We start from the raw sequence: 22,193 nt of genomic DNA on the forward strand, positions 1-22,193 counted from the left end.
CTAACCGCTCTCAAAAAGGCAGTAATCAGTCCCTGGCAATCATCAAAAACACCACAAAAAGAACATACAACACCGGGGATTCGCTGGTCGTCACCGACCCAACTACTAATCCAGCGCTTCGCAGCTTGACTATGGGAGAGCAGACGGGATCCCGTATTTTCTACGAGCTATGGTCGTATGTGCTTGATAGACTCGCAAACTGTGCTCATGATGATACCGAGTTGTGTCCCCAGGCATCGTTGTGAGATCTCACCGACTGTGGTGAAAAAGGTGGACCCTGTAGAACGAGGCCACCCGGAATTGCAGGCCTCATTATCGATCAAGACATAAATCGCTGCCCAAGATGCGAAAGTGCTGTAAAGATAATTTTTGCACCATGGCGCTCTTGGCAATGGATGTTGGTTGAGTCAGATACCGGGTACTGGTCGGTATGGGAACAAAGTTAATCGTTGTCGGGAATCGGTAATAGACTCGTGGCCGTGCCCTCAAACCGTTTTTACAAAGATCCATAGCGTAATGCAATCCAACATAATCCGTGCGACGATGAGACTTGATCTCTGTCAATCTGACGTCGATCACCAATACCGAAGACGGAACTTGTTTCTTGGGCTTGAATGACATGGAGGTTCACCGGCCGGCCCCGTACAGTTAGCTTCGGTCCGGGCGAGTTCTCGGTAGGGGGCCGGCTCATATCGGCCATCGGTGATTGGCCCCAGCGGGGAAGCGATCAACATCGCAGGTGTCATTTGAGCGATGATCAAGTTAAGTCATGTGAATTGAGGAGAGTTACAAACAAAGAAACACCGTCCTACCTCAACGCCACCATCCCTCAAGAACAAAACAGTCCAGCCGCAAAATTAGTGAGGAAAAAGAACGAAACAGTTTGGTCTCAAGACCCCCAAGAAGTGAAATAACCTCTTCCATTTAGCCCGCGAATCCAGGCGTTCCCCCAATCCAATTCCCAAGATTGATACCGAATGTGCCGGACGCTGAAGTGATGGATGCTTTGCCATGTCTTGTCTACTCCGCCAAAGCCAAAACCTAAAAGTGAGGCTGTCAAGCCGATTGACCAGGGACCCTGTCCCGAAACCATACTCCACCGAACAATGCCCATGCGTCGACAGGCCTAAAACAAGTGTCATGTCTTGCTTGACTGAAAGGAAAGGCAAGGAAAGTAAAGTAAAAAGCCGCGGGAATCGTAACGCCATAAAAACAATAACTGAATAATAGCAGGCCTGTCGTTGAATCGGGAATCTCGTGAGAAGAAAATGTCTATCGTGGCCTGGTCTGTGTATGCGATATAATGTCAGGCGATTTAATGGGGTAGCAGGTTCTTGGACTCGTCGTCGGTCAGAATGATCTCGTGGACTGGGTCCCGGCGGTTCTCGAGGGGAACATAGTCGCAGTCGATATAAGATGGGAGAAAGATTTCTACCAGTTGTTAGCCGTGACTCGTGGAGAGGCCATTCATGATACAAGTGAAACATACCGGGGTTCCAGGCGAAACCCTGGCTGGAGGAGAGGTAGGAGATCTATGGAAAGTCAGTACACCTGAAACCAAGTATAATATTGTCGAGACACTTACCAATCGGGGAGTGCCTTCCGGATCGCCGACGTTAATGACGGTGCATTCTTGTTTGGAGAGTGAAGAGCCTACAAAGACAAGTCAGCAAACGACTGCGGGTGCATGATAAGACGATCGTATCATTGTCGCTGCAATCGTGTGAGGCGGGGGATGATCCAGCTTCACTTACTCAGGAGGCTCGGACGGCGGTTGTGCAGGGCCTTGTCCTTTCCGGCTGACGGAGGAGAAGACGAAGGAGTGCCAAACGGGCTGTTTGTAGAAGAGCCGGTGCCCTTATGGAATGGGCGGGTAGCCGAGGGGCCAGCGGGAATGGCGATAGAGGACGACATTGTATGTGCGATGTTGAGGTTGCTGGAGTATCTAGACAGAGACAAACAAGCAACTCAAGATGAAACGAGGGGTATCGTGTGTGTGACGAGAGGCTGGCCGAGTCGAAAACGGCAGCGGAGGGAGGGAAGATGACGGCGTTTGGGGAGGAGATGGCAGCAGTATCCGTAGAATGACGCAACAAAGACACGCCGAGCAGTAAGTAATAGATTAAGGTGATAAGAGACGTGAGGATGGCTTGTGCGAGAAAGGCGATCGAAAAGAGAGCAAAAAGACAAAGAGGTTGAGTTGGTTGGAGGTTGAACAAGTCAGAAGGTAGAAGGTGGTTTCAAAGAGGTACCAGTCAGTGAGTGAGGTGACTTGTCGATTGCCTTACCTTGCTCCTCGGCCGCCGACCAGTGAATCACCGCCGCATCATCCCGTGAACAGGCGAGTGATCCGACGCTGATAAGCCACAATCCAACCGGGTACTTGAGTTTACATGAGACGATCCATAAAGATACATGTACTGTATAGACAAGCGAGCAGCTCCTCCCTAACAATTAACAATAATAATACTCTATACTGTAAATACTGTATGAACGATTCACGATTCACGATTCACCTTGCATCCTCTCACCGAACATCGCGGGGCAGGCTTATCGACAGGGTCATGAGTCTATTCTCACCGCAAAACCCGCCATCTTTCAACATTAGACTGAATCAGTTCAACGCCACTAATAAGACATTCCCCCAGCTTATACAGCCTCAGAAGGGTCAAGTGCCAAAAGTACAGAGGCACTTCATCCGCTGTAGCTCTCATGTACCAGGCTAGAAACGTCCCCCTTCAGGGTCCCCACGTCTTTGGTCTTTGTGTGGAGGCAGATCCCCCCGATAATCGGCCAATCTGATTCACTGAAGCTCGCACTGGGGTCGTTGGAGCCTTGGAGCCTTGCAGCTGCTGCAAGCTTGCAACCCCACTTCGCCCTGCCTGTGAAAGAGAATCATGAGCCAATCAAAGCTATCGAGTCTGGACCCTCATTGCTCTCGCTCTTGACGTCGACAGATCACGTGAGTCAAGCTCAATCCAGATGACTAAGATTTCAAGCCGCGCTAGCTCACCTTAGCTTCCAGTGTCGTCGTCGTCGTTACTGGCGCCTGGCATCATCTCGAAGCAGCTCCATCACTCCCTCAACGACCGAAACAACAACCAAGCGCTGTATCTCCCGACGACAATCGCTTTCCAGGCTCGACGCGTATTTCTATCTACACCCCATTCTCACGATCATTTCACCTATCTTACCCACACAGTAGAAGCGCAAAAATGGGTGACGTCGCTGTCGAAAACCCAGCAAACCAAGTGGCACCTCACAAGAGGGCCGCGCACTCAACCATTCCCACAATTGATAACTTCGAGGGTGTATCAACCGATGGAGGAGACGACTACGCGAACCTCAAGAAGCTCCAGAGGCAACTAGAGTACGATACTCCAGTCTCAGATATCGCAAAGTTGCGGGGAAACTGATAGCTTTCGAATAGGTACATCCAGCTGCAAGAAGAGTATATCAAGGATGAGCAAAGGTAATTTATCAATCCCGTCTGAATCCTAGTTATGATTTGCTGATTCTTTGCAGGAGTTTGAAGCGTGAGCTTGTACGGGCTCAAGAAGAAATCAAGCGGATTCAGAGCGTGCCATTAGTTATAGGACAGTTTATGGAGGCTATTGACCAAAAGTATGTGCTCACCTGCAACCGACAATTCTACACGAGCTAACCAGCATCTCAAGTACTGGAATTGTGCAGTCTAGCACCGGATCCAACTATGTCGTCAGAATCCTCTCTACCCTCGACCGGGAGAAGCTTAAGGCTTCCTCCTCGGTTGCCCTCCATCGACACTCCAACGCCCTTGTCGATATTCTTCCTCCCGAGGCCGACTCCTCCATTGCTATGCTTGGCGCCGACGAGAAGCCCGATGTGACATACGCCGATGTCGGTGGTCTGGACATGCAGAAGCAGGAGATTCGCGAAGCTGTCGAGCTCCCCTTGACACACTTTGACCTCTACAAGCAGATCGGTATTGACCCCCCTCGAGGTGTTCTGCTCTACGGCCCTCCTGGTACCGGCAAGACTATGTTGGTCAAGGCCGTTGCCAACTCAACCACCGCCAACTTCATCCGAGTTGTCGGTTCCGAGTTCGTTCAGAAGTATCTCGGTGAGGGTCCCCGAATGGTCCGTGATGTTTTCCGCATGGCTCGCGAGAACTCTCCCGCTATTATCTTCATCGATGAAATCGACGCCATTGCCACCAAGCGATTCGACGCCCAGACCGGTGCCGATCGAGAAGTCCAGCGTATTCTTCTCGAACTTCTCAACCAGATGGATGGTTTCGATCAGACCGCTAACGTCAAGGTCATCATGGCCACCAACCGAGCCGATACTCTTGACCCTGCTCTTCTCCGACCTGGACGTCTCGACCGAAAGATCGAATTCCCCTCTCTGCGAGATCGCCGTGAACGACGTCTCATCTTCTCCACCATCGCCGGCAAGATGAGTCTGGCTCCCGAAGTCGATCTCGACTCCCTTATCGTCCGAAACGACCCTCTGTCTGGTGCTGTCATCGCTGCGATCATGCAGGAGGCTGGTCTCCGTGCTGTCCGTAAGAACCGTTACAACATCATTCAGAGTGATCTCGAGGACGCCTACTCAAGCCAGGTCAAGGGTACCGGCGAAGAGAACAAGTTTGATTTCTACAAATAGACCCACTTGGTGTCTGTTTATCATTTCACGCACCCTTGTGTGTCATCTATCCTGTATTACATACGTCAACTATCAGACCAAGGGGATATGGAAGGAAAAGTCCATATGAAGGGAGGCGGATTAGAGCGAAAGGTAGATTAGGATTAATCAACGTGCCGATTGACGGCGCAAGCGATATGAAATTGTCTCTTTGGTTCACACCGGTGAACTGATTGATTTACGCGATGTGTGCTTCGAGTTACATCTCAAGGAATCTTACCATTCTGTATGTCAGACTATCACATGTTTCTGAGCAACTTGTCCGGTCACAGCAAGATACTGCAGCCAACAAAGTGGGATGCGACTTCAGAGGTAACATTGGTGATACTCTGCTGCATGCATCAATGTGGCCTTTTGAAAGTCAGCGGCGATAAACAGTAAATGGTATGTGTAATCGGGATTGGAGGTCCAAGTTCCCAACAATTCAACCCGGAGGCCAATTATTCATCCTCAGTCGCTTGATAGTTCCGAATTCTCAATCTTAGGCATGCGAACTTCACAGATAACCACGCACAATAGCACACAACAATGGGGTATTTTGAAGGTCAAGTTAATCGTAAATAACCGTAGTTTTCCATTTCATAACATTTTCCTGTCTATGTTCCGTACAAGTCTATCAATAAAACCGTGCCAACTCCTGGCTGTTGATCTCCATCTGACAAGTGATAACAGGTAAAGGATTGTAAAATACAGTTATTTCGCCACAAACTCCATTATTCCGTCCATCTTTTCGGGTTTGTTTCCCCCAACTCGCTATCCGTCTATTTTGTTTCGCCCGCTTCCTTAGAGTTCCCGTCCTGACGAGTTCTCTGCGCACAAAAGTAGATAACAAACACGCTACAAGAACCAAATGGGAATCAAATGCCCGTGCTAAATATGCCGAATGACAACGCCGTAAAGCCCTTCCGAAACATGTAAGAATACAGTTACACGAGGCTCTTGGCAAGTCGGCCGCTGGGTATAACTCCCCGGTCTTGCGGGAAGGTGTAAGCAGCATTGCCAAGAATCCTCGAGCATTGCGAAAAGGAAATGTAGAAAAGACCAGTAGGTCTTGAGTGAGTGCAGCTATCGACCGAGATCGTTGCTTCATTGAGGTATTACGATTAGCCATTGCCATTGCCATTACTCTCGAATAAGTATGCTTGTATGTAAAATCATACATCGCTTATTGCTCCAAAAGGACAAAAAAGCGCCCAGCCAACAAGGACGAATCGAATTTTGACCGGTTCAGTATCATTGGGTAGGGCGTGGAGAGTTGCATTGGTAAGGCTGGGGTATGTCTGCGGCGACCAGATCATCCCGAGAAGACAGGGTAGAAGAAGTCATCCTGATCCTAAGGAATGGCCTTGGGTATGCCGAAGCAGAAAAACGTATAGAGCATGCCAATAGGCATAAGCAGCTCATTACGAGCTCAAGGTGACACCAACTTCAAAGAGAAGGTGCACGAAACGCCGGTGCAGCTCGATAAAGATATCAGGCTGTCCAACAATCTCCGCTAGACCACGGGCTTTTGGGGCTGAGGCACCAGGGCCACCTCCCATCCGTCGGGTGAACCCGCTACCACCTGTCAGAAAGCTGCTTCCATTGCGATCAGGGCCTCCAGAGGATTCGACAGTTGGTGGTGGTGGTGCATAGCCACCCCCATAGATGCTGCTACCAATAGGAGAGTTCTCGGCCGCTCGCTCGGCCTCGGCTTCAGCCAGTTGCTGGATCCATGTAGCGAGCTCGCGAAAAGCGGTCGAGACCACAGCAAATGTCTTCATGGCCAGGCGCTCTCGGTGAGTACTAAGCGCCAAGAAGGCATACACTCTCTTATGGCCCCGTGCGTGTACATCAGGAATACGGAAGATATAAGCCGTCGTGTAACCGGCGAGGGCGTCGCCGAAAAAGATGGGGCCGCCTGTGACAGCCGAGCCGGCGCTTTGTGTAGTGACAAAGGCCGGAGAAGAGGTCGCAACGGGTGAAGTGGGGTTTGCCGTAGATGGAGCACGGGGTAACGTCTCGAAGGATAGAGTGCGCAAGCAAGATGCTCGAATAAGAGAGAAAGAGTCGGGTAGGACCGGATCATGGGTAGATGTATAGTCGACGTAGTGGACATGAAAGGGTGTCCGTTCTGCTGCGGTCGAATTGCCTGTACCACCACTCTTGCTTGATCGCGAGGTATTGCGCGAGCTGACCGAGGGTGTTATTCTTTGCCGAGCCCGAGGGTCCTCGTCCCGCTCTCCATCGGTATCACTCGAGGTCTGGGAATTGGGAGGCGATGCCTGACCTCCTGCGCCGAAAACCCGTTCTGCTGGCGCACGAGTGCGCAATGTTGGTCCACGAGTATTGTTTGCGAGATGAACACTATTTGATCCCGCTTGCTGTCGCGGCAAGGTCATTGCGCAGTTATCACAAGGGCCTTGTTTCTTTGTCACAGTCTCGTCATAGGTTCTTCGGAAACTCGAATCGCGCCGAGGATGAGGAGGGGCCGGTCGTGGACTTTCAGGAGGAGTATCGATAGCAGTGGGAGTTGCGCCAGAATTGCTAGAGTTTCGCAATAGGGCTGCACGTTGCGCCTGAGCCTCTTGTTCGGACGCTGGCATTGAAGCGCTCCGAGATAGGTCGAGGTTCTTTAATGCGTCGTTGAGAGCAGTCGACGATGCATGCGCGCTGGATCGTGGTCTGTTATCGGCAGGATCTGCACCATCTTCAAAGCAGACAGTACATGAGGCAGGTAGACCCTCAGTGACCATCAAAGGGGTCGGGCCATGGAGGTCGCAGTAGTGGGCAAGACATAGCTGGAAAGACGCCATTAGTGGTTGATTCTTGCGCATTGCGAGCAGATGGCCAGTTGGCGCGAGAACAACAGTAGATCAAAGTGGTAGGTAATGTACAAGCTGCCGAGAGAATTGATCATAGTAACAAAGGATGGCTCTGGGGAAGTATATCGTGTCAAAAAGCTCATGACGTTATGGGGCAGGGATAGATCATGTATGGATAAATAGACCTCAGAACAGGAGGGTTGCAAGGGGTAGCGATGGGAGACATGGTATTATAGGAACAAAGCAAGTGGTGATATATCTCGGTGTACGGAGACAGCTTGTTTTGGTCGCCCTGGCTCCTCTCTTACCGGCAACGGGCCGTTCTTGAGGTCATGGGGCTGAGGTAGGGAAGTGATGTGGCACCGGTGAGTTGGGATTCCAGTAAGAAGCATGATTGCCCCGGAACTACCAACGCTGAATCGAGGGCAGGGCAATCACAGTCAAGCGGTGAAGCGGTGTGGATGTAAGTGCATGTCTGTGTGCGCCTGTGTATTGTTCGTGCCTAGTCAAGGGTGTGCAGACAAGACAAGTAAAGACTTGGGCTGGGTGCGTGGGATGTGGGATGCGATGCGATGCGATGGGGATAAAGAAAGGACAGGACAGGCCAGGACAGGGTGTATGTGAGGGTGAAAGTGCATGTCAGACAGCGGGCGGCTCGGGGGCCATTAGGAGGTACGGCAGACGGGCCGTCAACGGACTGGCAGCTAGGAAACGAGAGCGAGGGTGTGAAAAGGGAAGGGATGTGAGGATGAAGCCAAGGGGGATAAAAGCAAGGGAAGGTTGAAAGCGACGTCGAGAAGCAACATCGATGAGAGCCAAGACATGGTTGCTGTGTATGGATGGATGGACAAGAATAGGAATGGGACCATGGTAAGGAATCATGATACATGATAGAAGTGAGTGTGTGTGTGTGAGATCTTTGGTAAAGAAAGGTACCAGAAATGTCTGGACCCAACAGGGCGGGCGAGACTGCTCGACCTAGGGACGTGCAGAGAGTCAAAGGCTCAAGGAGGAAAGCATTCATTCATGGCTGACAGGGATCTGCTGAGACAAGCTATCGACCATGTGAAGTCAATGCATGGCGTGTGATGCCTTCATTGACCAGGGCGGAGGAAGCAGCTCGGAGCGTGGAGGGTGCGACGTCGGACGTGGCAGGAATTGGCATGTGGTTGTACAAGAGAGCCAAGTCAAGTAAAGACAAGCAAAGCAAAGCAAAGCGAGACATGTCAAGTCGAGACATGGAGATTTGACCTTGAAGGAAGCTTGTGTTGTACACTTACAATGTATGTCATGACGTATCGTCGTCTCGGAATCGAATCGCGGCAGAGGAAAAAACGTAAGTATCAAAGTATTATCGACGATTGGGCGACACTGCGAGACAGGGATGGGGTCTCCCTTTTGGCAGCACGAGACTGCACAAGGGACGGCGGGGAGAGCTGTGCTGTGTTGTAAGCTTGATTTAAAGCTGAAGCTGGTTTTCGGGGCGTCGCGGTCGTAAATAAGTTTGTAGAGGGAGAGAGTCAAGAGGTATCGAGGCGAGACCTTGAGGCGCGAGCAGGGGCCGGATCGACGAGGGCGTGCGTAGGTACAAGTAATTAGGCGTGGGCGTGGTAGTACGAATGGCTCGTGCAGTGCTTGCAGTTCCAGTTGCAGTTGCAGACGGAGTGCAGTAGGGCTACAGGACAGGACAGGACAGTAGTAGCTGTTGTTGAAGATTCGATTCGGTTCAATTGGGTTTTCGGTGGACCAGACAGGCCAGGGACTGTCTTTGTTCGGATGAATCGAATTGAATTGGATGTAGGGGTGTTTGCTTTCGGAGCTCTCTGCTTGGTTCGATGTCCGATTCGACCAGGGTGTGCTAAGGTATGGTACGGTACAGTACGGTATGGGTAAAGGTGGCAGCACCCAAGATGTGCAATTGCTCCGGGCAAGATTGTCGAACAAAGAAATCGAGTCGTTAAATAAACGTATCAGGTTAACCGAGAAGACAAGAATGGCCTTTGACTCGCTCGCAAAGTTACGCTGCGCGGGGAAATAAGTCGACAAGGACAAGGAACTGCAGCAACCCAGTTCAGGTTGATGAGGCGTAAGAGAGACAGAGAGAAAGGGAGGGGCAATTAATGTAGAGAGCTCCGGTAGACGGACGGAATATCGGCGGCGGAAAGTCGCGGCTGCAGCCCCAGAGCCAGAGCGAGAGAATGGGTAAACCCAAATAATCGTATCGACAAAGAAAGATGAGGGAGAGATTATGGAAGAGGAGGATGGCAATTGGAGAGGATTCGACGGAAACGACGGGATCGGACGGACAAGGTTTAGTTTGAGTTTCTGAGTGAATGAAGCCGAGCTTAAGGATGACGATGCCTGTATTCAAGGGCAAAGTAAAATGGAAAGACACCGAGAAAGTAGCTGGTGATTTTCTAATCCATCATCATCACCGTTGTCATTCAGTCCGTAGAGGTGAGTCGAGTCGAGGTTTCTTTGCTTTGGTTTCGATAGTACAAGTAGATGTCAATTCTCGTGGCTGTGGGGGTGGGCGTTTTTTAAGACATGGCCCCTCGCGAACCTGAGAAACCGTTTGACCAAGGGAAAAAGGGCCTGGGATATTTCACATCAATCAATAAACGGGATCCAATAGGATATGACTTGGGGAAACTCGTCTCCATTGCTTCCATTCGGTGGGTACCGTACTAAAGACAAGCTAGACAAGCTAGAAAGGACAAGGATCGTGTGGGTGGGTAATTGATATCCATGCCCATGCCGATTCATCCAATCCCACTTCGCTGTTTTTTTCCTTCTTTAGCTCGATAATTTAGCTGAGATATTCTCTCTTGTCTAGGGTATGGTATGGTTGGAATTGACGGCACCCGGCACGTCAGGGCAGTCTCAGTCATACAGTCAACTACAATCAAACCCCCCCTTGTACTAAACGTGTGTGGGCGTGCGATGCGTCCTGTGCGAAGATGAATTGTTTGGGCATCATTATGTATCAAGGGTTGATTGTTAGAGGTGAGTTTCGTATCTAATATTAATCTGAGAGAAACAGTCAAGTCACATGAATGTTCCAACCAGCAATTTGACGGCAGCTGTGGATGATTAACTTTACCGTGGGAAACCACATTTCTCGGATACGCTAAAATCATCTTCTTGTTCCTTAGCATCCACATCCTATCCACATTCACACACCAAGTTTTTCATCTTCATCTATGACGATGAATCCGCAATGGAGCACCGGCAAGAGATTTCTCACCGCAAGATATTCAAGGATACAATTACCTCCAATATCAAGCATCACGATGGCCATTGCTTTCAACATGAACATGGTCTCGTACCTCTCTTGAGTTGCTTCATATCATGACATGACCCACCAACAAATGTTAAGGAACGACGGTAACAAGCAGGAATAACCAGTCGTAATAAGGGTCCTTCGGTTGGACACCCGGTCCGCCGATGCCTTTGCTCCAGTGAGAGAGACTATCCCAATACCTTATTAACCTTTTCAAGGATCGGATCTTTACGACAACGATAACTTCCTAGCCTTGCTTATTAGTTGAATACCTTCGTCGCCGAGATGCCAAAAATAAGTGGTCTAAAGGTCTGTCAAACTTTCTCCAAAGACTACCCAAGTATTTTCTGTCACTTAGAACAGAGGTCTCAAGTCTTCTTGCATCCCCTTGCTCAGGTTCCAAGCCTCCGAGCGCCGGCCCCAGGGGAAATTTTGGTACCAGTGGGGCCTGTTCCGCTTGCCCAGCCACCAAGTCAATGGATGAATTCTCGGCTTGTTTTCTTAGCTGCTACGCCAAGCCTGGCTGTATGTAAACCATCCCGATGAGCAACACGGAACTTCCTAGAGACACTTCCTCCTCTGATCTGGCTGCTGTCTTGACAAATTAGACGGCCAATTCTGGCTGTTATGTCTAAGCCAAAACTACTAGTCGGGGGCAAAGAGAAGGGAACCGAACTTGTTTGTCAGGATTGCTTCTAGAGCGAGCCTAGATGACGGACGGGGTCAACAAAAGTCTGGAGGGGGATCCCGATGCTGAGGCACTTATGGGGACGGACCCGATGGAATACTCCACTCGTCGCGTGCGTTGAAATCGAAGCAATGGAGCAAGCAAGGGGTCCTCTTATTTCGGAGGAAATGGTCGGACGTAACGGTACTTGAACGTTGCACTTCTCTCACGTACTCGTCATGTTGGTCGAACAGAGCACGGCTCTACTCGGAGCAACTCAGCAAGCAATGAAACCAATTTGTCGTAACACTCGGCTCACCCTGCGTTTAGCAAATGTCAAAGGGTATAGCCAAGAAACACACGGTAACATCGCAATCTTCAGCAACGAAACACAGCCAAGAGAGCCTATCAAACAACGGCCTCTAGCCCGAATAGGGTCTGGGCGGCAGTTGGCCATGGTCATTATGACAGCAGCTTTCACGGCGACGACACGAGGGGGCTGTTCGCACAGACACAGTTCGATTCTGCTTATTTATTATTGCGTTTCATTGCTAGTCTGTGCAATGTGAAGCAGAGAAAAGAGAAGGAAAGTTGATCCGTTCATGCGGGGAACTCTAAAGTTCTCTTGTCTTGGAGTGGCATTGACTGCGAGCTATGGTAGCTGAGGCCTGGATATAATCTCCTCCCTGAGAGAAGGAGATGAGACAAAGTTGTCGCTTCCGAGTGTGATGGAATAAGCAAAGTCTATCACTTTCAGCATCTCCTCAGTATGTTTTGGAGACTCTCCCTCCTGTCGCGTGTCCATCAAATCTATCCGTACATGCGCATGCATACCTCGTCTTGCACATGTCGAAACTGTCTCGTCTTCCTTCTCGCTTCCAAAGCAGTGGATTACCTTGCCTTGCCTTGCCTACCATCCGCTACTGTACCGAGAGCGGATACGATACGATGCGATGGTACCTCATCTTTTTAGCCTAAGGTAACCTGGTTAGGCTTAGGTTACCTTTGGGCCGCCATCGTTTTGTCTCCTCTTCTCTTCTCGTCTTGTCTTTTTTATTCGCGCGAGATGGAGCCGGCCACAAAAGGACTCAAAACGGAGACCCCAGGAGCAATGACCAAGGGGGACCAGGGGGGAATGACTTGTGACAGTTGTTCCAGAAGCCTTCGACGAAGAAAATAAACCCCTGTTCTGGTGGGTCACTTACATTCACTTTGGTACAGCGAGATCCGTGAGAGACTGGGAGTGAGGCTGTCTCTGATATTTCCTTCTTTTGTGTCTTTTTTTGCTTTTGCTGAAACACTTTTGATTCACGATTCATGGTAACAGAGTCAGAAACCTCAGCTTCCTTTCGTTTCCTTTCTTTTCTCATCAATAGCCCGCAAATACAACCTAGGCGATCCCTTGATATGGATTCACAAAAAGTCCTCGTTTACTTCACTTACCTGGAACAAGACCCAAGTGTCATTTGTCAAAGGACATTGCGGACGTCAAGATGAGCCCACGACGTGGTCAACCCCTGGAAATCGTGGTCAAGGCTTCCAAACAAGTAGGTCCCACGATCTCTATCCCTGCACCCACGCGCCGAGAGAGTGTGTTTGACAGGCGACAACCGCGGCAATGCAAAGCAGGCAATTGCGTTTTGAGTTCAGTTTCTTCCACGTGTGTTATCATAGCATTGCTTATAATTTTAGTCTAGATCGTATACCAAGCAATAAGAGCTGAGAATTAAGGATCTGACTAGCTGTGAATCCGTTGCTCTTGGCAATGAGTCCGAATGTCAACATGGCGCTGTAGATCAATGCTTGGGATCTTCAATACATGACATATGCACTGTACATGCCGCAAACACTGCAGCATCACCCGCAGCGCATGACCTGCAAAAAATATGGGATTCTTCGGCCGAGGCCTATTGTACTGTAGGCACTGTAAGAACTCGACCAACCAACAAGCATGCTGCCGATACGCGTTGCGTCGTTCAACCCCCTGTTCGGATATCTGCAACGTTGATAAAGATCAGCGACGAATCAGACTCTGCGATTAACGACTGCCAATTAATCAACTTCTAACTCGTCTGCTGTACAGTATCCGTACGCATTCATCACCAATGATAACCTGCCTATTGACAAACGTCATGTCAGCATAAGACGACTCGGCTCGGCGCGTTCCCTCCTCTCCCTCTGAAGATCATGATATCTCAACACCCCTCAACGCCCGCTGTTCATAATCTTTAGGAACGTGGAACGCCGTTGCAGTGAGATAAACGGACACTGGGCTGCATCCGCCTGCATATGCAGCTTCTAAAACATCCATCGGTTAACGACTTCTAAGGTCTAGTTTACGACGATCACTCGCCCTGGGCTCCACGTCTTCTTCTCTCTTTACTCCGCCGAGTTTCTTTTCTCCTTCTTGTTTTTGATAAGCCACGATAATCATTCATGCACCTCCATAAGTCTGGGGGTCAAAGAAAAAACAGCTGAGTCTTGAGTCTCGGGAATCCCGGCCAAGGGAGGCAGAGAAGTGCTCGTGGCCATGGACTTGGACTCAGAAAAAGCAATTCACGGTCATCTTCACGCCCCCACCTCGGGCATGTGCCAGCTTCCTCCAGGATCGTTGCCTGCGTGAATCTTCGACTGGGTCCTAGATCGGTCCCGAAGCCAAGTCTGGTCAGTGATGCAGATGCATAATGCCGTTGCTATCCCTTGAGCTGATCCTCCCAGCCATTGATACAAGTGGAACAACGCTCACTCTTGAGTCGTACTCGTCTATCAGCTCGGTGGATCGGCTTCAATCCTGTTCTTGCAAAGGGGCTTTCTGCTTGTCTCGCTCCCGAGGGCTTGTTTCAGCGTTGCTTCTTCGCGTTGTCGTCTCTTCCCTCCCAGCGATCATTTGGTTCCGTTGGGCCGGATTTTCGCGGATCTGCCGTACGTCAAGACAGATGTTTGGTATGATCTCCTGCCAAGCAATGATAGGTCGTGTGTGTGTAGGTCTCAGACAGTGGCATAGCTCGATATAACGATGGAGCTGCAGGCACGAGATAATGGCATTGCATTTGTGGTTCACTTTGGACGCCAGGTATCCCAATGGGGCGAAGGGATTGCTTCATTCAGTTTGGGTCTGGCTTTCAGCCTCGATCAGGTTCCATTGAGGCTTGATGGCGATCTCAAAGGGGCAATCTGGGGTCGCGTGATGGCCGTTGAGTTCTGGAGTTTGGTGTTACACGAGTGACGATCTCAAGGGAGTGAGTCTCTACAGTTGGCGTAGAGATGAGGCCCGACACATAGCAATAGTTTATCGAGTTCACACTCCTCCCCTTGTTCGTTCAGCCACATCGTCAATGAGCCAAAAGTGAGTGAAACCTGATTAGAATGCGATGTCTTTTCTGACGTCGTCGACGATCTACCGACAGCGAGGCTTTGATGTGTCTGCAAGATATCATTTATGAGAAGTCATATTAGGAATCAATGAGCACGCTCAATAATTCATGGCTGAATCAAAAACTTGCAGGTGGCTTCTTGAATACCCTGGACTAAACATCATGCAGTTGTCATGAACTTCAAGCAAATTCGTCATATGGCTGAAAATATGTTGAGCCCAAAGACGCTCCGGAGCTGTTCCGTGTCCTATCAGCCGTTACCTTGGCCGTCTCTTGCAGCTGGGAGCACGAAGGGATGTCCTTTGTCTGTATCCAGTCTGTCTTACTCGTATTCCAAGTTGAGAATCTCGTGTGGAGGAGCAAAAGCGGGACTCTTGGAGAGAACCGTCCGAGTCAGCCCTATCTCAGGGCACCACAGAATTTGGGTTCATGCGACGATCAATCGTGGATAGGAGTCTTTAGTCCAGAGCCGGTGCTTAATTGTCTATTGCTAGCTGGAGATCACTCAACCCCGATTCAACCCGGACGAAAGCCCCCGGACTCATGTCAAGTTTGTCTATATGAAATCGAGGAATACTTCCGATATCGGTGAGGGTGGTATTCGTCTCAAAGGGAATGTTTCAAGCCATGATATTCAGGTAGACCACGGAGTAGTCCTTGGGGTCGTTGCAAATTTGTTTTGTTTGTTTGTTTGTTTGTTTGTGTATTTTTCGTCTGGGTGGCTGTAACGAAGCCAAATCTCCTACTGGAGCAAAAGACGTGCTGAGCTAGCTAGGTACAGGATACCCCGCTTCCTTCACCATCCAGCATACCAAGGCACAAAAGGCGCTGTATTTTCTCGAGCCCGTCACCCGTCAGCGGGTTCGGGGGCATACTGTCGACTTTTTCCACCGACCAGAATTCTCTCACGCATCGCTACATCTGCTGACGCAGTCCACAATCTCCAGTAACCAAGTTGTAGCTCGTAGTCGTATGTCGTGGCGGCAGGGAAAAACCTTGGGAAGGAATCAGAGGCCGGCGGTGCGGCTTGCCTTCAAAGGGGAAAAACCCATCGCAATCGGCGTCGTTGATCGGGAGGATGTCGCTACCGATGCCACGGGCACCGTCCTCCGATATCTAAGGCGTTCTGGTTCTGAGGTGCCGCCATTAGATCCGACAAAGGTGTTGTCAGAGAAGGCGAACTCTCCAAATTCCTTCTCTGAAAACTGCTGTTAGGGAGCCGATAGCGTCCCCGCAGTTTTTGTGTGGTCGCGTGGCCTGCAGAAAATCCCGCTCCTAGCACCGCACTAACAGTGCGTGCCAAGAAAGAATTTTTACAGGAGAGAGTTGATGGGGTCGTTGCAAAGGCTAGGTTGTGTTGAGTTGTAGGGTAAGTTCAGCAACTTGTACCTCGCATGGCAACAATATTACTGGAATACGCCTTTAAAAAAAAATTATTTGAAAGAAGATAAAAAGGTTTCTTGTACCGTCCATCATATAGAAATCACTCCATATAGAGCCATGTAGCTGGTGTTGGAAACAAATTGCCCATTGTTGTCAATGAAGACGAAATCTCAAGCCTATGGATGACAGCAATGATATCCAATTGTTGGATGATGAATGACTGCCCCAGAAATACCCTGTAGATCCGGGCTCTCCGTGATCTGGACCCGGCAGTTGAGGCCAGCATTTAGCTAATGCCGTGGGTTCTGCGGGTATAATCGACAACATATTGCTAATAGATTTTTACAGATCTTCTAGTGAAGTTGAAGATCGTTTGATGTTTCGAGTCAAGGCTAACTTGGAGCCACATGTGAGCCTAAGCTGGCCTCAGGGAGCAAGAAAACTTCAGACCCCAAGTTTAGGTGTCAAAAATAACTAGTCCAAAGGCTAGTGAAGTCTCACCTAAGTTTACCCAAGGCTTTTTGTCATTTAGGATTGAGGTCCTAAGTTTTCTTGCCTCCCCTTGGCTGGACAGTTAGGCTGATGTATGGCAGAGCAATGGTCTAGGTTAGCTCAGTCTATCTGCAAGGCATCAAGCTGTTCGAGATGCCAATTATTAGTCGAGTTGCTGATACCACGACAAATGAAAGCCCTCGGGCTTTGAGTCAAACACACGCACAACACACAAGTACATGATTTCTCGAATCTTCGGCGTATAACTCTCTCATCATCTCTCTCCTCCCCTCATCACTCAACATGTCCTACCTCAAACTTCCTTTACGCTCAGTAGCACCCGTCCAGTTCCCTTTGAGGCCTCACCGCTGACTACGGCAGGGCGAACTATCTCCACCGAATCGCTAAATCCTGGCGCGGACAGTGGACTCTTAGCGGTGTTTAGACGCTGTGTTTGGCTGGGTTTCGGCCTCCGGTGGACTCATCTATCGCCCCCCCACGGGATGCAGCTCGGCAGCGGCGGGTCTTTGCTGGCACGTTGAGAGGGTTGATTGGTGCAAGAGTCGTGTTTGGATTCAGCCTTGTCGAGGTTGATAACACGATAATGCCTGGAAGACGGACGGAGTATCAATGGATTAGTTTAAGCGAAGTGTTTAATGTAGATCAACACGAGGAGTATTATGAGGGTTTGGTCTGCTGATGTTTGAGCGAGAGTGCGTGCAGAGTGCCCTGTGTTTCAAAGAGCCAACAAAATTAGACATTACAGGAGACCTGCATTTAAAGATCAGCAAATGTTGACAGCTATGGACCCCGAAAAACAAGGAGCCACACAATCAAGGTCCCCTGTTCAACATCGACTGTCAATGGCAAGTCATCTCTTGCAGGCAGCAACAGCCAATTGAAGCCTTTTCTCTTCAGCTTCATCATCCAATGTGTTATTGTCTCGTGGCAGTGCATGAGGCAGCCGCCGTCTTACAGGGGCGTAGGCGGGAGACATGGGAATATCTGGAGCTCTGTTGAATCGCCTAGGGAGCCCTAGTCTGAGTAGCTCCAGTTTGACTGCCCAGGTGACTCTTTTTTCTTGATGCGTTAAGCTCTGGTTTAGAAAGTAACACAAGATTGCAGAGTTCCATTGTCTTTTCAAGATGTGTGTATGTATACAATGTGTATTATTGGGCTTGAGATGAATGCAGTATTGTGTATTTTTGAAACATGACATATTCATAGTCATTTCACGTGTTATACATACGAATATCAAGCAGCGTTGAAATCATCGCACCATGAATGCCATGCTTTCGTTACGTGCCCGCCAAGGTGCAGACTGTAGGTACCTCAATGGCACTCCAGGTCAGCCCCCGTCTTACTGTCGTACTCACCTCACCTTGCACATCGATTCCATTGGCTGCCTGCAGTCTACATCAAACAACTAAGCAGGCAGCTACCGCCTCAGCCTTAATTTTGAACTTCTCTTCTTCCATTCTCAAACATTCCAGATTTTCTCCTCTTCTTCTTATCTTTACAGCGTCTCCTCGATAGCTGCTTGCTCGCCTCCCAAGTTCAGCGAATATTCTCTAGACCGCTTCTCCTCTCTCCCGTGCCTTTCGTAGGTCTTTATCGATATCATCTCCTCGCACGCGATCTCCCTCTCTCTCCCCACCCCCGCTCCGGCTGTCCCATCCGCACATCCGCAGAGCTATCGCCCGGTCCCTGCGTGTTCACCACTTATCTTTGCTTGCTTGCTCGCTAGCTTGCTAGCTATCGAATAACCCATATTTGGGAGTTATAGCTTTATCTTAGAGCAAACAAACCAGCTCCAGTGCCATCCAGTTCACTTCACTTCATTTCAGTGCAATGCAATGATGGAGCTTGAATCTACTGATATCAACTTTTCCGTCACATGGCTACTTGGTCTCAAGCCAAAATCCACGTATCCCTCATGGGCAAGAGACTTTCTGACCGATGAACCACACTTCCTTGTGAGCCGTCTTCTCGGCCTTCTTCCCACTCGCAAGCCCCGCCGGCGCTTGAGAAGGCGGCGCAATCGTTCCAAGACTGTAATTGTACCCGAGGAGCCTCTGAAGGAGGATGATCAAGATGCCGACGACCAAAATATGGATGGCTTTGGTCTAGGGAAATTATACGGTGATATTCCATATGAAACTGATGATGATTCCGAGTCTGAAGCTGAGGACGCACCTGTGGTGGAAGAGGAGCCACCTGTCTTGGCAGAGCCAGCATTCCTTGAACTATGCAAGATGATGGAAGAGCTTCTGGATGAAATTGAGTAAGTGGCACCTTGGGTGCTTGGAAACGTCCACTAATTTGTCCCAGAAAATCACAGCAAGAAGACACCGACGACTCGGACAACGAATCGATAGACGGCCTAGAACCCGAAGCTTGCCAAGATGAATCCCCATCAAGAATCGAATGGTTGCGACAAAAGAAGGTGGAAAAGGCAGAGAACAAATACCTCGACCGAGTCATGTCTTTAACCGGCCTCGAAGAAGTCAAGGCTTTCTTCTTACAAGCAAAGGCGAGAGTCAAGGCCGCTCAGAGGCGTGAGACCGATCTGAAGAAAGAGAACTTTGATGCAGTCTTCATGGGAGGTGAGGGGACAGGCAAGACAATGCTGGCTCGCCTCTATGCCAAATACCTGATATCTCTTGGCGTGGTGAAGAAGTCTGGTATTTTCACTGGAATCAACAGATTCTCGGCATATAACATGTCTAAAACATCGACTTTGAGCACCATACATAACACAAGCAATGCCTGCGGTGGCTGCGTAAGTGAATATCTTATTACCAAGGCTATGAATCGCTAATTTGCTTAGATTGCCATCATTGACCACGCTCACCTAATGAACAGCGACGATTGTAATCTCTGGAGCCTCTATGTTCGCTCACAAGACCTGCCCGGAAAAGTTGTCCTCATTATAGCCGGCAATGGCGAATGGGGTTTGTCAGACTTGATGGGTTACAGTGCTGAGGTTTCCAATCACTTTCCTGTTCTGAAGTTGCCAAATTACACAGCAGAAGAGCTCCAGATGGTATTCCATGGCATGATGCGAAAGTGGTTCAAGGGCAAAATGGAAGTCGAGGGCGGCTACGATGGCCTGTATGTCAAGATTCTGATCCGCAGAATCGTTTCAGGGGCCAGCGAAAAGACATTTGGTAATATCTGGCCAGTTAGAAAGGCATTTCTCGAAGCTTGCAGGCGTCAAGTTGAACGCTTTATTCAGGCTCGTAAGACAGGGAACTACCTGGAAGACTTCAGAATGACCAAAGAAGACCTACTGGGCAACAAGCCTTCTCTTGGTCCCGAGAAGAGCCCTGCCTGGAAAGAGCTTCAACAACTTGTCGGGTTGGACGATGTTAAGGAGTCGATACTCGCTGTGGTCAACCAAGTCAACCAGAACTTTATCCGAGAAATGCGTGGCGACGATCCTTTGCATGTTTCACCAAACCGAGTCTTCTTGGGACCTCCAGGTACCGGCAAAACCACAGTTGCAAAGCTCTATGGTAGAATTCTCGCAGATTTCGGCCTCTTGTCCAAGGGCGATGTCGTCACGAAGACTCCAGCTGATCTTCTGGATCGCTATATCGGAGGATCAGAGAACAACACGCAAGAAGCCCTCAGGGAAGCAAAGGGCAATGTTCTGATCATAGATGATGCCCACATGCTTGACCCAGGCACCAACGGAAGTGCTGGTAGTTCTAAGAACGGTGATTTCAGAGGCGGGATCATCGACACGATTGTTGCAGAGGTAACTGGAGCTGCTGGAGAGGATCGATGTGTTATCCTCTGCGGTTACCCTGACCAGATGAAGGAGTTGTATGCAAATGCCAACCCCGGTCTGGCCCGAAGATTCCCGCTGGATACTGCGTTTGTGTTTGAAAACTTCAGCGAGGATACCTTGGGCAAGGTGTTAGACCTCAAGCTGGCAAAGGAGAAGCTGGTCGCCACCGACAAGGCCCGTGAGGTTGCTATGGAGGTACTGAAGCGAGCCTCTGTTCGGCCAAACTTTGGCAATGGCGGTGAGGTGGACAATATTTTATCCAAGGCCATCTCAGCACGTTTCCGTCGCATTGCTAAAGAGAAGAAACCACAGGATGAGGATCTCGACCAAGTTCCTCTAGAACCTCAGGACTTTGATGCCAACTACGATCGGCTGTCACAAGCTGTGACAAACACGCGGGCCCTGTTCGACGAGTTTGTCGGCTTCGAGGAAATCATCTCCAAGTTCGAATCGTACCAGTACATGGTGCAAGGTATGCGACTGCGCAATGTCGACCCTCGGCCCTATGTGCCGTTCACATATGTCTTCAAGGGTCCTCCCGGAACTGGAAAGACATCGACCGCGAGAAAACTTGGCCAGATCTTTTATGACATGGGCCTGCTTGCCGCACCAGATGTCGTTGATGTCTCAGCGTCACAGCTTGTTGGTGAATATTGTGGCCAAACTGGTCCCAAAACACGCCGACTGCTCGAATCGGCACTCGGCAAAGTTCTCTTCATAGACGAGGCATACAGACTCAATGGCGCTCGTGGATCGTTTGCTGAAGAAGCAGTCAGCGAGCTTGTTGATGCTGTGACAAAGCCTCAGTTTGCACGCAAGCTTATCATTGTGTTGGCAGGCTATGAGGAGGACATGGACCGTCTTCTGCGTAGCAACCAAGGCATCAAGAGTCGGTTCGCTACCGAGTTCACTTTCCGCCCCCTTCGAACGGAGCAGTGTATCGAGCAATTACGACAAGTTGTTGGAAAGGTGGGCATCACTATTCAAGCTACACCAGAGATGGATACTACTACTCGCACATCTTTGTTCTCACTGCTCCAGCGTTTGAGCAACGACAAAGGCTGGGCCAGTGGCCGCAGCATCGAGACCCTCGGTGAGCGCCTGATCGGACATATCTTTAAGGAATGCGCCATCAAGGGTTATACCGGCAAGGACCTTATTGTTTCAGGTCGTGAGCTGGTTACCATCTTGGGACAGGCATCGGGTGTTCCTTATGCCAGCATCAAGATGCGAGGTGGTCAGATCCCTATGGGCGCCAAGGTGATGACCCTTAAGGATCTGGAGACATCGGAGTAGAGGGGTAGACGGACGGAACGCGATACTGGAAGAGGTTTTGAAACAGCGATATGTTTTCTTCAGCGTTTTACATCGAATCTGGCTATTTTTGGTACGAGAAGGGGTGCATCCAAGAGCAAGGCGATATCAGCATTAGGTTGAATCGGAGTTTTGGAGTAGCATGTTTTTTCTCAACAGTTTATCAACGTTAGCAACTAGCGAGCTACCGTAACGACAGTAATGACTTTTGAACCACTCTAAATTTGCTTCGATTTATTTGTGCATCATCTGTCACTGACTCTCCTGCTTCCGGGTGGTTGTTAATCATCACTCCAGTGTAATGATATGGTGGAGGGGTGTCAATAAGACGATGAGATCAATAGAATTGACAATAACATAATGAGTTTAATTCACCAGTCACTGTATTCTTGCC

At 49.6% G+C, this 22,193-nt stretch overlaps 6 protein-coding genes and 1 non-coding gene across 11 annotated transcripts; 4 read left to right on the forward strand and 3 right to left on the reverse strand.

Moving 5' to 3' along the window:
• Positions 1-61: 61 nt before the first annotated feature.
• Positions 62-177, reverse strand: FOIG_07824. The gene has a single exon (XR_004093434.1). It is a non-coding gene; the product is annotated as a 5S ribosomal RNA (ribosomal RNA).
• On the reverse strand, positions 89-2,268 carry FOIG_07825 (uncharacterized protein). The gene is made up of 3 exons (XM_031207525.1): positions 1,755-2,268; positions 1,586-1,653; positions 89-1,532 (listed from the first exon to the last, which is right to left on the reverse strand). The coding sequence occupies exons 1-3, from the start codon at positions 1,912-1,914 to the stop codon at positions 858-860; spliced, it is 903 nt and encodes a 300-aa protein (XP_031063058.1). The 5' UTR covers positions 1,915-2,268; the 3' UTR covers positions 89-857.
• Positions 2,269-2,954: 686 nt separating this feature from the next.
• Positions 2,955-5,326, forward strand: FOIG_07826 (26S protease regulatory subunit 6B). The gene is made up of 4 exons (XM_031207526.1): positions 2,955-3,370; positions 3,431-3,472; positions 3,526-3,624; positions 3,678-5,326. The coding sequence occupies exons 1-4, from the start codon at positions 3,216-3,218 to the stop codon at positions 4,645-4,647; spliced, it is 1,266 nt and encodes a 421-aa protein (XP_031063059.1). The 5' UTR covers positions 2,955-3,215; the 3' UTR covers positions 4,648-5,326.
• Positions 5,216-10,033, reverse strand: FOIG_07827 (uncharacterized protein). 4 transcript variants are annotated; one of them, XM_031207529.1, is made up of 2 exons: positions 8,771-10,033; positions 5,216-7,466 (listed from the first exon to the last, which is right to left on the reverse strand). In XM_031207529.1, exons 1-2 carry the CDS (start codon positions 8,780-8,782, stop codon positions 6,090-6,092), a joined length of 1,389 nt encoding a protein of 462 aa, XP_031063062.1. In that variant the 5' UTR covers positions 8,783-10,033; the 3' UTR covers positions 5,216-6,089. The 4 variants fall into 4 exon arrangements, with proteins under 4 accessions (XP_031063062.1, XP_031063061.1, XP_031063063.1 ...); XM_031207528.1 differs by having other exon boundaries at positions 8,096-8,794; XM_031207530.1 differs by having other exon boundaries at positions 7,563-8,794.
• A 515-nt stretch (positions 10,034-10,548) lies between these two features.
• Positions 10,549-13,202, forward strand: FOIG_07828 (uncharacterized protein). Its single transcript, XM_031207531.1, has 2 exons — positions 10,549-12,987; positions 13,044-13,202. Exon 1 carries the CDS (start codon positions 11,680-11,682, stop codon positions 12,007-12,009), a length of 330 nt encoding a protein of 109 aa, XP_031063064.1. The 5' UTR covers positions 10,549-11,679; the 3' UTR covers positions 12,010-12,987; positions 13,044-13,202.
• A 262-nt stretch (positions 13,203-13,464) lies between these two features.
• On the forward strand, positions 13,465-14,846 carry FOIG_07829 (uncharacterized protein). Its single transcript, XM_031207532.1, has 2 exons — positions 13,465-13,528; positions 13,580-14,846. The coding sequence occupies exon 2, from the start codon at positions 14,125-14,127 to the stop codon at positions 14,452-14,454; it is 330 nt and encodes a 109-aa protein (XP_031063065.1). The 5' UTR covers positions 13,465-13,528; positions 13,580-14,124; the 3' UTR covers positions 14,455-14,846.
• Positions 14,847-18,077: 3,231 nt separating this feature from the next.
• On the forward strand, positions 18,078-22,118 carry FOIG_07830 (uncharacterized protein). 2 transcript variants are annotated; one of them, XM_031207533.1, is made up of 3 exons: positions 18,078-18,973; positions 19,021-19,471; positions 19,520-22,118. In XM_031207533.1, exons 1-3 carry the CDS (start codon positions 18,546-18,548, stop codon positions 21,779-21,781), a joined length of 3,141 nt encoding a protein of 1,046 aa, XP_031063066.1. In that variant the 5' UTR covers positions 18,078-18,545; the 3' UTR covers positions 21,782-22,118. The 2 variants fall into 2 exon arrangements, with proteins under 2 accessions (XP_031063066.1, XP_031063067.1); XM_031207534.1 differs by having other exon boundaries at positions 19,021-22,118.
• The last annotated feature ends 75 nt before the right edge of the window (positions 22,119-22,193 follow it).

The sequence above is a fragment of the Fusarium odoratissimum genome, assembly GCF_000260195.1.
Source record: "Fusarium odoratissimum NRRL 54006 unplaced genomic scaffold supercont1.11, whole genome shotgun sequence".
NCBI lineage: Eukaryota > Fungi > Ascomycota > Sordariomycetes > Hypocreales > Nectriaceae > Fusarium > Fusarium odoratissimum.

Excerpts from the sequence above, each read along its gene's own strand:
- FOIG_07825 (XM_031207525.1), bottom strand. The coding sequence starts at position 1,914 with ATGTCGTCCTCTATCGCCATTCCCGCTGGCCCCTCGGCTACCCGCCCA. Across the intron at positions 1,654-1,754 it reads CCGCCGTCCGAGCCTCCTGA|GCTCTTCACTCTCCAAACAA; the intron begins GTAAGTGAAGCT and ends TTGTCTTTGTAG. Across the intron at positions 1,533-1,585 it reads CGGAAGGCACTCCCCGATTG|ATCTCCTACCTCTCCTCCAG; the intron begins GTAAGTGTCTCG and ends GACTTTCCATAG.
- FOIG_07826 (XM_031207526.1), top strand. The coding sequence starts at position 3,216 with ATGGGTGACGTCGCTGTCGAAAACCCAGCAAACCAAGTGGCACCTCAC. Across the intron at positions 3,371-3,430 it reads AAGCTCCAGAGGCAACTAGA|GTACATCCAGCTGCAAGAAG; the intron begins GTACGATACTCC and ends GCTTTCGAATAG. Across the intron at positions 3,625-3,677 it reads ATGGAGGCTATTGACCAAAA|TACTGGAATTGTGCAGTCTA; the intron begins GTATGTGCTCAC and ends CAGCATCTCAAG.
- FOIG_07827 (XM_031207527.1), bottom strand. The coding sequence starts at position 7,882 with ATGCTTCTTACTGGAATCCCAACTCACCGGTGCCACATCACTTCCCTA. Across the intron at positions 7,467-7,798 it reads TCAAGAACGGCCCGTTGCCG|CTATGTCTTGCCCACTACTG; the intron begins GTAAGAGAGGAG and ends GCGTCTTTCCAG.
- FOIG_07828 (XM_031207531.1), top strand. The coding sequence starts at position 11,680 with ATGTTGGTCGAACAGAGCACGGCTCTACTCGGAGCAACTCAGCAAGCA.
- FOIG_07829 (XM_031207532.1), top strand. The coding sequence starts at position 14,125 with ATGCCGTTGCTATCCCTTGAGCTGATCCTCCCAGCCATTGATACAAGT.
- FOIG_07830 (XM_031207533.1), top strand. The coding sequence starts at position 18,546 with ATGATGGAGCTTGAATCTACTGATATCAACTTTTCCGTCACATGGCTA. Across the intron at positions 18,974-19,020 it reads GAGCTTCTGGATGAAATTGA|AAAATCACAGCAAGAAGACA; the intron begins GTAAGTGGCACC and ends AATTTGTCCCAG. Across the intron at positions 19,472-19,519 it reads GCAATGCCTGCGGTGGCTGC|ATTGCCATCATTGACCACGC; the intron begins GTAAGTGAATAT and ends TAATTTGCTTAG.